Genomic DNA, 15,000 nt, shown 5'->3' with positions numbered 1-15,000 from the left:
ACACACACATCAGATCCATGGACACACACATCAGATCCATGGACACACACACACATCAGATCCATGGACACACACACACACACACACACACACATCAGATCCATGGACACACACACATCAGATCCATGGACACACACACACACACACACATCAGATCCATGGACACACACACACATCAGATCCATGGACACACACATCAGATCCATGGACACACACACATCAGATCCATGGACACACACACATCAGATCCATGGACACACACACATCAGATCCATGGACACACACACACATCAGATCCATGGACACACACACATATCAGATCCATGGACACACACACACATCAGATCCATGGACACACACACATCAGATCCATGGACACACACACACATCAGATCCATGGACACACACACACATCAGATCCATGGACACACACACACATCAGATCCATGGACACACACACACACACATCAGATCCATGGACACACACACACATCAGATCCATGGACAGACACACATCAGATCCATGGACACACACACACACACACATCAGATCCATGGACACACACACACATCAGATCCATGGACACACACACATCAGATCCATGGACACACACACATATCAGATCCATGGACACACACACACATAGAATCCATGGACACACACACACACATCAGATCCATGGACACACACACACATCAGATCCATGGACACACACACACATCAGATCCATGGACACACACACATCAGATCCATGGACACACACACACACACATCAGATCCATGGACACACACACACGCATCAGATCCATGGACACACACACACGCATCAGATCCATGGACACACACACATCAGATCCATGGACACACACACATATCAGATCCATGGACACACACACATCAGATCCATGGACACACACACACGCATCAGATCCATGGACACACACACACGCATCAGATCCATGGACACACACACATCAGATCCATGGACACACACACATATCAGATCCATGGACACACACACATCAGATCCATGGACACACACACACATCAGATCCATGGACACACACAAACACATCAGATCCATGGACACACACACACACATCAGATCCATGGACACACACAAACACATCAGATCCATGGACACACACACACATCAGATCCATGGACACACACACACATCAGATCCATGGACACACACACACATCAGATCCATGGACACACACACATATCAGATCCATGGACACACAAACACATCAGATCCATGGACACACACACACATCAGATCCATGGACACACAAACACATCAGATCCATGGACACACACACACATCAGATCCATGGACACACACACACATCAGATCCATGGACACACACACACACACACACACATCAGATCCATGGACACACACACACATCAGATCCATGGACACACACAAACACATCAGATCCATGGACACACACACATCAGATCCATGGACACACACATCAGATCCATGGACACACACACATCAGATCCATGGACACACACAAACACATCAGATCCATGGACACACACACATCAGATCCATGGACACACACATCAGATCCATGGACACACACACATCAGATCCATGGACACACACATTCACCCAAGTAAACAGACGGTCTGATGTTCATTTTTATCAATATAGGATAATAATTGACTGTCAGACCGAGGCTGAACTTTCCTGGCATCACAGCAGCTCCATTTGCAACAAGAACAAATATTGAGACACGAAAAAAGTAAACAAACATTTAACATCACAAACACTGAGAGGAACCTCCAAGACCCTCGACAAGAGACTTTAGATCTGAGTTTAAACTGAGGATCGACTCAGGAAGGAGGGCTTCAGTCTGACTTCATTAAACCCCAGGACCCTGTATCTCCCATCTGATTGGTCGTTCATCGTCTCTGTTCAGGACGTGTTGGGGTCAGAGGACGAGTCTCTCTCAGACCTGCAACCTTTGAGCAGATTAACAGATGGAGCCGTTTTGATTTGAATGCGGTAGATAAACACTTGTACCCTGCAGACCAGTAGGGGGCTCAAAAAAGACAACATGGCGATGGCTATGTAAAATAGTTCTCTATCTGTGTTTTTCATTTTAGTTTTAGTTTTATGTATCCACCACGACACAAATCAAACTCCTCGTACGTGCCAACCTACCTGGTGATAAACCTGATTCTGACTCTGAAAACACACTTCAATGACATCTCCAGAACCCCCCTAGAAGGGTCTCCCTGCTATTTGGGAAGGGAAACCCCAAAGACGGCTGTTAACATCGGTCAACATCAGCAACGACAACATGAAACCCCCTTTAATGTCTGTAGAGGCTGCAATGACACGTCGGGAATCCCCCTAAAGGGCCCCATGCTCCGAGCACGCGGGAAAGCTTCGTAATTTCTGTTCTGTGTGAGATTTCTTTTGTTGGGGGTCATGAGAAAAACAGTGAGAATAAAAAAAAAAAATTACCATTCTGTTTTATTACCATATACAAATCCTGAAAAAAATCTGATTCTGGAAAAAAGTCAGAGTTGAAAAAATAAACGACATTTTGAAAAACACTTTTCGGTCAATTCAGGTCAAATATAAGTTATTATTGATGTGTCCTTAAATATCAGTGTTCTCGTCTCCTACCCTCTCTCTGGAGACGGAGCTGGGGATGATGACCGGAGGATTCGTCCCACTGACGTATCCGTAACGCAGGAACACCTCGCCCTCCGCCACCGGAGCCCCGTGGACGTACCTGAGGGAGAACACACCGCTTCAGTCTCATTTATACTGTCTTTCATTAATACATCACAGGTCTCAGATATATCCAGAGCCTTGGCTGAAGCACCAAACCGATCATTGCATCATTACCCATAATCCCCTCTGTTTCAGCCCTGTTTCCAAAGTGCTGATTCTCTGTCTGTTATTTTAGATGAAAATAAGGAGCCCCTCCCCACGCCCCTCTGAGAGAGATTTGGTTACAAAGAACTCAATGGAGCTCTAGAGGAGATTCAGGTGATAAGGGGGGGGGGGGGGGGGGGGGTTACCTTGGTTGCTGATTGGCTAATGGTTACACAAGACAAAACATCGTTATGACATCATCAAGTGGCCAAAATCTGATCAGCTCATTTTCAGACAGGTTTTTATAGAAATGGATCAAAAAGAGAGAGAATCTCAGAGGGGACACATGTTGATGAAGAAGAGACATGAAGAAGAGGGGACACATGTTGATGTAGAAGAGACATGAAGAAGAGGGGACAGATGTTGATGTAGAAGAGACATGAAGAAGAGGGGACACATGTTGATGTAGAAGAGACATGAAGAAGAGGGGACACATGTTGATGTAGAAGAGACATGAAGAAGAGGGGACACATGTTGATGTAGAAGAGACATGGAGAAGAGGGGACACATGTTGATGTAGAAGAGACATGAAGAAGAGGGGACACATGTTGATGTAGAAGAGACATGAAGAAGAGGGGACACATGTTGATGTAGAAGAAACATGAACAAGAGGGGACACATGTTGATGTAGAAGAGACATGAAGAAGAGGGGACACATGTTGATGTAGAAGAAACATGAAGAAGAGGGGACACATGTTGATGGTAGAAGAGACATGAAGAAGAGGGGACACATGTTGATGTAGAAGAGACATGAAGAAGAGGGGACACATGTTGATGTAGAAGAGACATGAAGAAGAGGGGACACATGTTGATGTAGAAGAGACATGAGGAAATGGATTTGCATAATAGGTGACCTTTAAATAATAATGCCCAGACCTCCAGCTCCTCCCGTCTGGTTGAAGGTTCAGGCTGAGCCGATATCAGCCCTCCTTCCTGCCTCCAGTCGGTCCTTATAGAGTCTCAACCCTCACATGTGATGTAATACACATGTTGGCCATGCGGGTTGTGCAGCAGGTCGCCTGCGTCAGTATGGGCATCAGTGATGATATGTGTATGTATTTTAAAAGCTACATTAATGTATTAAATCGATGTTAATCCATGCGTGTGGATGTGGAATTAACGGACGTGACGTTGTGCGATTGCGTTGCCAGGCAACAGCTTCGGTTCATGTTAATTTACGTTATATTTAAAACAAGTTAGAAGGCTTCACAAAATACTTTAATGTAAATGTGAAGGAATGTGTGTATAACAAAATACATCGGTCATAAACTAACCCGGAAACAGACGTAGGCAAGATCCTCAGCTCGATGATTGGATGGTTTAGCCGCAATGCATGCTGGGATTTGGTGTTTATTTGGTGTGAAATCCGAAAACATAAAATAAAATAAATATATATATATATATAAAAGTGAGCCGAATTAGTGTTGATCCTGCAAGGAGACGTGTTGTGTGAAAATAAATGTGAGATGTTGTTTAATTGCAGATATATTTATGATCCACGTCACGTTTTCAGTTTCGGTGGCAGTTCCTCCTGTTTGTCTAGAAGTCCTCTCAGCAGGGCTCTATAAATAGAGAACTACTGCAGATATGTAATATTTAATGCAGCCGAACCGTGTATTACAATGCCTTTATGTGATGACTTTCAAAGAGAAAAGCAAGCACACTCGGAATGAAGTATTATTTTTTTTAAATGTTTTCGGATTTCACATCACATAAACACCAAATCCCAGCATGCTTTGCGGCTAAACCATCCAATTATCGAGCTGAGGATCTTGCCTACGTCAGTTTCCGGTTTCATTTATAACCGATGTATTTTGTTATGCACACATTCCTTCACATTTACATTTTAATTTGCATTAAAGTATTTTGTGAGGCCTTCTAACATGTTTTTAAATATAACTACGGTTGTAGTTGAAAAGTTTGTAAATTACCATGAACCGAAGCTGTTGCCTGGCAACTCAATCGCACAACGTCAGGTCCGTTAATTCCACATCCACACACAAGGATTAACATCGACTTAATACATTAACGTAGCCTTTGTTTCTGCTAAAAGAGGTGTGGACCAGCTGGGGCAACAAGAAAATCGGCGAAATCAAGTGTGACTATTAAAAAATAAATAATTATTATATTAATATTAACAATAACAACCGAGCGTCGGGGTAGCATTTGCTTGGCATTTCCGGTTATTTCTCCACTGGTTAACAATACCGTGTAACTGTCACATTTGAAGGGACGAAATCGTGACATCTTCACGTGTCCAAGCATGGTACATCGTCACATGTTCACGTCTTGCCGTGACACCGGGTTGCTTCAGTCTCACTCTTTCATCACATGGCAATACTTATGTTGTTGTGATGTTGTCATTTTGATGCTATGACGTTTGTATTTTGTTTGCTTTGTTCAGCCCTTTGAGGCATTTCTTGTGATTTGGGGCTATAATATCCAGAACACATGTCCTTACGGGGACATATATGGTATATGGTATACGGCATATTACTCTAACACTTGTTTCCTCACCTGGCTGAAACCTTGAAGTTGAAGCTCTTGAAGTTTCCGGAGCTCACGTAGTTAGTTTCTGGTTCCACGAGGATGTAGAAACTGGGAAGAACTGGAACAAACAGGTTTTAATGAACATTTGAGAGTTCATTCAAACTGACCTCCTGTGATGGGATCTGATGTTTTCTCCTGTTACCGTATTCTTTCACTTCAAAGTCTGCTCTCGCTGTGGTGGTGAAATCATCAGAGTACGCAGCTTCAATCGACCAAATCCCCAACCTGGAGACAAACAAGTAAACAACAAACAACAAACAACAGACTGACAGGAATCACTTTAACAACAATAAGAGACTTTAAAAACATTGTCACCAAACTGGGTCCCCGAGGACATTTGTGTTTTCCAACAAGTTGTAGTTGGAACCAACACATTCTCTCTCCCAACTCGGCCTATGTTGATGTTATGTCAGGGTCCCTGTCGTCCCTTTCAAACGCAAGGGGGGCCCTTTAGCGTGGAGTTTCAAGGGGCAGGGCGTCCCATTGACTTGCATAGAGCTCCGTGAACGTTGGTAATAGACGAGTTGAGATTGCCAACACACTCTCACTCCATAAACGTCCAGGAGCGACGTTTGGTCAGGGTCCCGTGGTGTGCAGTTGTGACGCTCCTAGGCTCCTTCAGCTTCATAAAGGGACGCAAATAGCTTTCAACTGATTGCAATGTATTCCCATCTGCGGCGGGATTGGACGCTCATGGAAGCACGGCATTCGTTTGTGTCGGCTGCCCTTAAAGGCAATGTGAGCGTCCATTCCCATTGGATAACGGAGAATTGTACACCCGGAAGTAAGTATTCCCCTTACTGTCGATTGATTTGACAGTGATATCTGCACTACTCATCGACTAAACAACACCAGATTATCCTTGTTGATTACACAACATTGATTGGTTTAAATTGTGTGCAATGCTTTTGTATTTTTACCCTTCGATTCGGAGTAACAAATATTTTTCCGGAGTAAAGGATGGCAGAAGACACTACACTACCCAGAATCCCCAGCACCATGTGCTCTGTTTCACAAACCCCGTGATTAGTTCTCAAGCTCTGTGATTGGTTGACCTCCAACTGAATTCCATTCATTCCAATTGCTGGCGTCTATGTCACGTGATCTTCACAATTTTCCCTGCAGAAAAAAAAAACATGGCCGTACTTCGTTTTATTCTCGGTGGAAAATGCCTATTTTAAAGTTAGTTTGGCCATTAAAATGCGTTTTGATGTCATTTGATGCGAGAAATAGGAGTTGTTATTTCAGATTATGTGTGCAGTGGATGAACATGGTCTTTAGTTTGCTTGTTATTACGAAGATTACTTCAGGAAATTGCGTCCATACAACGTTTTCATTGTTACCAAGGTGGTTGCTAGGGACGCTGCTACCGATATTATTTCTGTTATGTTGTGTAACTGTTTCATGGTGTTATCTTTATTGCTACCCCCTTCCCCGTCAATAGTGTTGGTCCACAGCGCAAACGTATTAGTTTAACAAAATCCGCATCTAAAGATACGTTATTTTCCCCTGTGCAATTCTAGTCTCACATCTCACATCACATCGTCATTAACAAATAGACCGAAAACATTTAAAAAAAAATAATAATACTTTATTCCGAGTGTGCTTGCTTTTCTCTTTGGGGGTCATCACATAACGGCATTGTAATACACGGTTCGGCTGCATTGAATATTACAGATCTGCCGTAGTTCTCTATTTATAGAGCCCTGATGAGAAGACTTCTAGACAAACATGAGGAACTGCCGCCAAAACTGAAAACGTGACGTGGATCATAAATATATCAGCAATTAAAAAACATCTCACATTTATATTCACACAATACGTCTCCTTGCAGGATCAACACTAATTCGGCTGACTTTTATATTTGATCTAATCGGTAGATAGGCTGTATTTACACCATAAAGGTGCACAGCTGATAGAAAGGGACACCTGGTGGTTAAAGCATGTTATTGAATTTCATTATTTTTATTATTAGATATTAATAGGATCCCTATAAAGTATATTCATTACTCGTTATTCTCTACTAATAGTTCATTAAAGACTGTATATAATGACTAGTTTGCACATCCCTTTCAAGATTTCAAGATTTTCTAAGGTTTATTGTCATCATATTCACAAACGGTGTAGTTATGCAATGAATGAAAAACTTGGGTCGCAGGTTCCTCAATAGTGCATTACAAGACATCTATCAATATGTGTGCATACCTCCAGCAATGTTAACTATGTTGAAGCACTTATTTTAACTGATATTATATATATGTATTATACTCTTATAAGATGTATGTAGATAGTATAAGAAATGTGAAGAATGACAGTTTAATGGTGGAGGTATGCACACATATTGATAGATGTCTTGTGATGCACTGTTGAGGAACCTGCGACCCAAGTTTTTCATCTCCGGCCTTGTCAGGTATTGAACAATCAATAAATAAAGAACACAGAATTATTAAATATAAAACACAGAATTTGTGTGATTATACTAAATGATTTACAAATAAACACCACTGCATATTTACAACTGTTACACATGCTGATGTAACGCAAATGTTTCCAACTTGGGATCAATAAAGTATATCTTATCTTAAGATGATCGATGGCTACTGCCATATTTACAAAATGTGCCTCTGAACCTTGACAAGTGCATGTTTCAGGCTTATCAATGAAAAACAGGAGGGGTCACAGACATACGACCAGCTGTTAAATAAAGCTCTTCTGACCTTAGCTGGCATGTGGGTATATAGTAATGCTGCCCATTATGGGCACAAACCATTTTCACCCATTTATTAATTATATGTTTTAAATGTGAGTGTTCCCTATCCCCTAAGCCTCCAGGGATGTACACAGTTTAATACTGGCAACTTCTTATTATGGGAAATACGAACACGTCTTTTAAAACTACAACTCCCAGTAGAGACGTGCCATAGATAGAGAACATGTTGCGAAACACACAATAGCCAGCATGTGTAGTTCTGGGGACGGGGTGGGGGAGGGGGGGACGGGGTGGACCCGTTCAAATCCAGTTTTGGACAGTCTGCCGTGGTTCCATCCCATTTCAAAGTGCTGTTCGACGCTCGGTGTAAACCTCGGCGCACACTCTCCAATCACAGAGCTTGAGGACTATCACGGGGTTTGTCAAGCGAAGCGGAGAGAATACTTACTTCCGGGTGTAATATTCTCTAAAGCAAATGAGCTGCTCCGACCCTCGGATAATTGTGTTATTGTTGAGTAAATAACAGTGTGGTTTAGAAAAGAATACAAAATTAGAAGGAAAAACGATGAAACAATACAGATTTCAGTTTTCTGAGCCCCTACTCTCCCCATAACTGACGGCAACAAAAGTCCTACATTATTCAATTAAAATAAAGAAGTAAAAACAATAAGTGTGGCTTGATATTGAGTAAGAAAAAGGTTGATAAATGCTGTGAGAATGGATCTGAGGAGAGCATTTCGCCCCGATCCCAACTCCTCTATTACCAGCGTTCAGGGAGCTCTATGCAAGTCAATGGGACGCCCTGCCCGTTGAAACCCGACGCTAAAGGGCCCCCCTTGTGTTGGAAAGTGACGACAGGGACCCTGACATAACGTCAACATAGGCCGAGTTGGGAGTGAGAATGTGTTGGTGGAACTTGTGTTCGATGTTAGATAAAATTAGATTAGGAAATGTTTGCATTGCAGCAGAATAATAAACAATCCAAAATATAAACATCTCAAATAGAAATAAAACAGCAATAAAAAGTAGAAGATATGATCACACTTAGTGTTATATTCCCGTATGATGACAATTAGTGCTGTGTACCTGGACTCACATTCAGGTTCAGGTCCGGACTCAAGTCCAGAGGTTCAGGTTCAGGTCCGGACTTGTGTCAAGTTGTGTGAGTAACTAAAGTGAACTTACTGTGAGCTAATTATCAATTGAAAATAAACTCATAATCAACTCAAATTCAAACTCGTCAGGTTTATTGTGCCCCCTTCCAACTTGTGTCTACACCATGTCTTTTCTAGAACTCTACATGTGTTACTAACTACACAACACAACTACATACATAGTGATGTACATACAAGACTCAATATGCAAGAGTACAAGTCTATGTGTTCTTGTTCAAGAACAACAGCATATTGACATTGTCTGGGTGAAGTGTTGCTCTTTCGGCAGACACTATATCACCATACATACAAAGGAGTTAGCTTAGCTACACTACCATATATGGCAACCAGCATCCCACGCTGTCAGTGTCCACTATGTCTAAGCCAGCTTCCCTTGACGTCACACAGATCTCGCGAGCAGTTGCGATATTTTGCGAGACTTCGTGAGTTCAGTAATGGCCGCCATATCAGAAGCCAAAACAATGTTTTTCGTCTTTTCTCAGCGCAAATTTCTCGATCTATGGAAGGTTTTAGATGGTTTAGAACAAAAAGGAGAATATACGTAAGTACCGGTTCCCGACGTTCCGGTTTTAACCGGACTTGAACCGAAACTTTTTACAAGTCCAGTACCGGTTCGGCGTACCGGTACGCAGCACTAATGACAATGTATCCGACAACTTTATTTAAAATCTTCAAATCCAGTGGATGTTTGGCAACATTTGAATGAAACTGCGTGTGTTCCTGTGATATTGTGAGAATGGGACGGATGGACGGAAGACCACAAATATTTTGCCTTCACAGATTCCAAAAAGCCTTGAGTCCAGCGTGGAAACACGGACAGGGGCGCAGGAGCGTGATATTAGTTCCTTTACAAGAGAGGACCCAGATGGAAGATACAAAATGGCTTTCTTCATTAATGCTGAGTTCACTGATTCCTCTGTCGTGTGAATTTTATTAAAGGCCGACTTCAGGAAACAAGGCTGGGATTTCCTTTTCTACTGAGGAGCTCCGAAACAGAGCACTGGGATCCAAAAGACGATCTGAGACAACATGCTCGGACTTATGGTCAGATTATTTGATCTTCTTCTCTATTTATTTGAATATTGCTGTTATTGTTATTATTATTGTTGTTGTTATTATTATCATTATGATCTCTTACTTTGGCTTAATGGGGATCTTGAAGGGGTTTTGCATCGAGGGGATCCCATTGTTGACATCGATCATTTCCACGATGTCCACTGTAGTACGATCCGGGTCCTATTGGGGAGTCAGAGAGAATCAATCAGTTACAGGTGACTCTACAGGTGACTCTACAGGTGACTCTACAGGTGACTCTCTACAGGTGACTCTACAGGTGACTCTACAGGTGACTCTACAGGTGACTCTCTACAGGTGACTCTACAGGTGACTCTACAGGTGACTCTACAGGTGACTCTCTACAGGTGACTCTACAGGTGACTCTACAGGTGACTCTACAGGTGACTCTCTACAGGTGACTCTACAGGTGACTCTACAGGTGACTCTACAGGTGACTCTACAGGTGACTCTCTACAGGTGACTCTAAAGGTGACTCTACAGGTGACTCTACAGGTGACTCTCTACAGGTGACTCTACAGGTGACTCTACAGGTGACTCTACAGGTGACTCTCTACAGGTGACTCTACAGGTGACTCTCTACAGGTGACTCTCTACAGGTGACTCTACAGGTGACTCTACAGGTGACTCTCTACAGGTGACTCTACAGGTGACTCTACAGGTGACTCTCTACAGGTGACTCTACAGGTGACTCTCTACAGGTGACTCTCTACAGGTGACTCTACAGGTGACTCTCTACAGGTGACTCTCTACAGGTGACTCTAAAGGTGACTCTACAGGTGACTCTACAGGTGACTCTACAGGTGACTCTCTACAGGTGACTCTCTACAGGTGACTCTACAGGTGACTCTCTACAGGTGACTCTCTACAGGTCACTCTACAGGTGACTCTCTACAGGTGACTCTCTACAGGTGACTCTACAGGTGACTCTACAGGTGACTCTACAGGTGACTCTCTACAGGTGACTCTCTACAGGTGACTCTCTACAGGTGACTATCTACAGGTGACTCTACAGGTGACTCTCTACAGGTGACTCTCTACAGGTGACTCTCTACAGGTGACTCTACAGGTGACTCTACAGGTGACTCTCTACAGGTGACTCTCTACAGGTGACTCTACAGGTGACTCTACAGGTGACTCTCTACAGGTGACTCTACAGGTGACTCTCTACAGGTGACTCTCTACAGGTGACTCTCTACAGGTGACTCTACAGGTGACTCTCTACAGGTGACTCTACAGGTGACTCTCTACATGTGACTCTACAGGTGACTCTCTACAGGTGACTCTCTACAGGTGACTCTCTACAGGTGACTATCTACAGGTGACTCTACAGGTGACTCTCTACAGGTGACTCTCTACAGGTGACTCTCTACAGGTGACTCTCTACAGGTGACTCTACAGGTGACTCTCTACAGGTGACTCTCTACAGGTGACTCTCTACAGGTGACTCTGTACAGGTGACTCTACAGGTGACTCTACAGGTGACTCTACAGGTGACTCTCTACAGGTGACTCTCTACAGGTGACTCTCTACAGGTGACTCTACAGGTGACTCTACAGGTGACTCTCTACAGGTGACTCTACAGGTGACTCTACAGGTGACTCTCTACAGGTGACTCTACAGGTGACTCTACAGGTGACTCTACAGGTGACTCTCTACAGGTGACTCTCTACAGGTAACTCTACAGGTGACTCTACAGGTGACTCTCTACAGGTGACTCTCTACAGGTGACTTTCTACAGGTGACTCTACAGGTGACTCTGCAGGTGACTTTCTACAGGTGACTCTACAGGTGACTCTCTACAGGTGACTCTACAGGTGACTCTACAGGTGACTCTCTACAGGTGACTCTACAGGTGACTCTACAGGTGACTCTACAGGTGACTCTCTACAGGTGACTCTCTACAGGTAACTCTACAGGTGACTCTACAGGTGACTCTCTACAGGTGACTCTCTACAGGTGACTCTACAGGTGACTCTACAGGTGACTCTGCAGGTGACTTTCTACAGGTGACTCTACAGGTGACTCTACAGGTGACTCTACAGGTGACTCTCTACAGGTGACTCTCTACAGGTGACTCTACAGGTGACTCTACAGGTGACTCTCTACAGGTGACTCTACAGGTGACTCTCTACAGGTGACTCTCTACAGGTGACTCTACAGGTGACTCTCTACAGGTGACTCTCTACAGGTGACTCTCTACAGGTGACTCTCTACAGGTGACTCTCTACAGGTGACTCTACAGGTCACTCTCTACAGGTGACTCTCTACAGGTGACTCTACAGGTGACTCTCTACAGGTGACTCTACAGGTGACTCTACAGGTGACTCTACAGGTGACTCTCTACAGGTGACTCTCTACAGGTAACTCTACCGGTGACTCTACAGGTGACTCTCTACAGGTGACTCTCTACAGGTGACTCTCTACAGGTGACTCTCTACAGGTGACTCTACAGGTGACTCTACAGGTGACTCTACAGGTGACTCTGCAGGTGACTCTACAGGTGACTCTACAGGTGACTCTACAGGTGACTCTCTACAGGTGACTCTACAGGTGACTCTACAGGTGACTCTACAGGTGACTCTGCAGGTGACTCTACAGGTGACTCTACAGGTGACTCTACAGGTGACTCTCTACAGGTGACTCTCTACAGGTGACTCTACAGGTGACTCTACAGGTGACTCTACAGGTGACTCTCTACAGGTGACTCTCTACAGGTGACTCTACAGGTGACTCTACAGGTGACTCTCTACAGGTGACTCTGTACAGGTGACTCTACAGGTGACTCTACAGGTGACTCTCTACAGGTGACTCTCTACAGGTGACTCTCTACAGGTGACTCACTACAGGTGACTCTCTACAGGTGACTCTCTACAGGTGACTCTACAGGTGACTCTACAGGTGACTCTGCAGGTGACTCTCTACAGGTGACTCTACAGGTGACTCTCTACAGGTGACTCTCTACAGGTGACTCTCTACAGGTGACTCTACAGGTGACTCTGCAGGTGACTCTCTACAGGTGACTCTACAGGTGACTCTCTACAGGTGACTCTCTACAGGTGACTCTCTACAGGTGACTCTCTACAGGTGACTCTCTACAGGTGACTCTACAGGTGACTCTCTACAGGTGACTCTACAGGTGACTCTCTACAGGTGACTCTACAGGTGACTCTCTACAGGTGACTCTCTACAGGTGACTCTCTACAGGTGACTCTCTACAGGTGACTCTCTACAGGTGACTCACTCACCTTGAAGGTCAGGAAGACGCTCCGATTGGCCGGTCTCAGTTCCTGGTTCAAACTGAACGCTCTCACTTTGACTGGAAACACAGAAACACACTCTCTTTTTTCAGGAAAACAACCGAAAACAGAGAAAATGCTGAGTCATGTCAGGGTCTTAGGACTTCTTACATGTTGAACACAAATACCTGTACTTTCTACTTCTTACATGTTGAACACAAATACCTGTACTTTCTACTTCTTACATGTTGAACACAAATACCTGTACTTTCTACTTCTTACATGTTGAACACAAATACCTGTACTTTCTACTTCTTACATGTTGAACACAAATACCTGTACTTTCTACTTCTTACATGTTGAACACAAATACCTGTACTTTCTACTTCTTACATGTTGAACACAAATACCTGTACTTTCTACTTCTTACATGTTGAACACAAATACCTGTACTTTCTACTTCTTACATGTTGAACACAAATACCTGTACTTTCTACTTCTTACATGTTGAACACAAATACCTGTACTTTCTACTTCTTACATGTTGAACACAAATACCTGTACTTTCTACTTCTTACATGTTGAACACAAATACCTGTACTTTCTACTTCTTACATGTTGAACTCAAATACCTGTACTTTCTACTTCTTACATGTTGAACACAAATACCTGTACTTTCTACTTCTCACATGTTGAACTCAAATACCTGTACTTTCTACTTCTCACATGTTGAACACAAATACCTGTACTTTCTACTTCTCACATGTTGAACTCAAATACCTGTACTTTCTACTTCTTACATGTTGAACACAAATACCTGTACTTTCTACTTCTTACATGTTGAACACAAATACCTGTACTTTCTACTTCTTACATGTTGAACACAAATACCTGTACTTTCTACTTCTTACATGTTGAACACAAATACCTGTACTTTCTACTTCTTACATGTTGAACACAAATACCTGTACTTTCTACTTCTTACATGTTGAACACAAATACCTGTACTTTCTACTTCTTACATGTTGAACACAAATACCTGTACTTTCTACTTCTTACATGTTGAACACAAATACCTGTACTTTCTACTTCTTACATGTTGAACACAAATACCTGTACTTTCTACTTCTTACATGTTGAACACAAATACCTGTACTTTCTACTTCTTACATGTTGAACTCAAATACCTGTACTTTCTACTTCTTACATGTTGAACACAAATACCTGTACTTTCTACTTCTCACATGTTGAACTCAAATACCTGTACTTTCTACTTCTCACATGTTGAACACAAATACCTGTACTTTCTACTTCTTACATGTTGAACTCAAATACCTGTACTT

At 43.1% G+C, this 15,000-nt stretch overlaps 1 protein-coding gene across 1 annotated transcript in view; it reads right to left on the bottom strand.

Annotated features, from left to right (window-relative positions):
* c5 (complement component 5) overlaps nt 1–15,000 on the bottom strand; it is a 70,713-nt gene that overhangs the window by 49,968 nt on the left and 5,745 nt on the right. Inside the window, exons 4-8 of the mRNA XM_079689393.1 lie at nt 13,667–13,737; nt 10,483–10,580; nt 5,602–5,684; nt 5,427–5,517; nt 2,655–2,763 (exon numbers count right to left, since the gene is read on the bottom strand). Coding sequence (XP_079545519.1) covers nt 2,655–2,763; nt 5,427–5,517; nt 5,602–5,684; nt 10,483–10,580; nt 13,667–13,737 — 452 coding nt within the window. The remainder of the gene's footprint in view (nt 1–2,654; nt 2,764–5,426; nt 5,518–5,601; nt 5,685–10,482; nt 10,581–13,666; nt 13,738–15,000) is intronic.

Source organism: Notothenia rossii (genome assembly GCF_949606895.1).
Source record: "Notothenia rossii genome assembly, chromosome: 6".
Classification (NCBI taxonomy): Eukaryota; Metazoa; Chordata; class Actinopteri; order Perciformes; family Nototheniidae; genus Notothenia; species Notothenia rossii.
The sequence above is the reverse complement of the archived record's forward strand: the minus strand, read 5'-3'. Positions and strand labels throughout refer to the sequence as shown.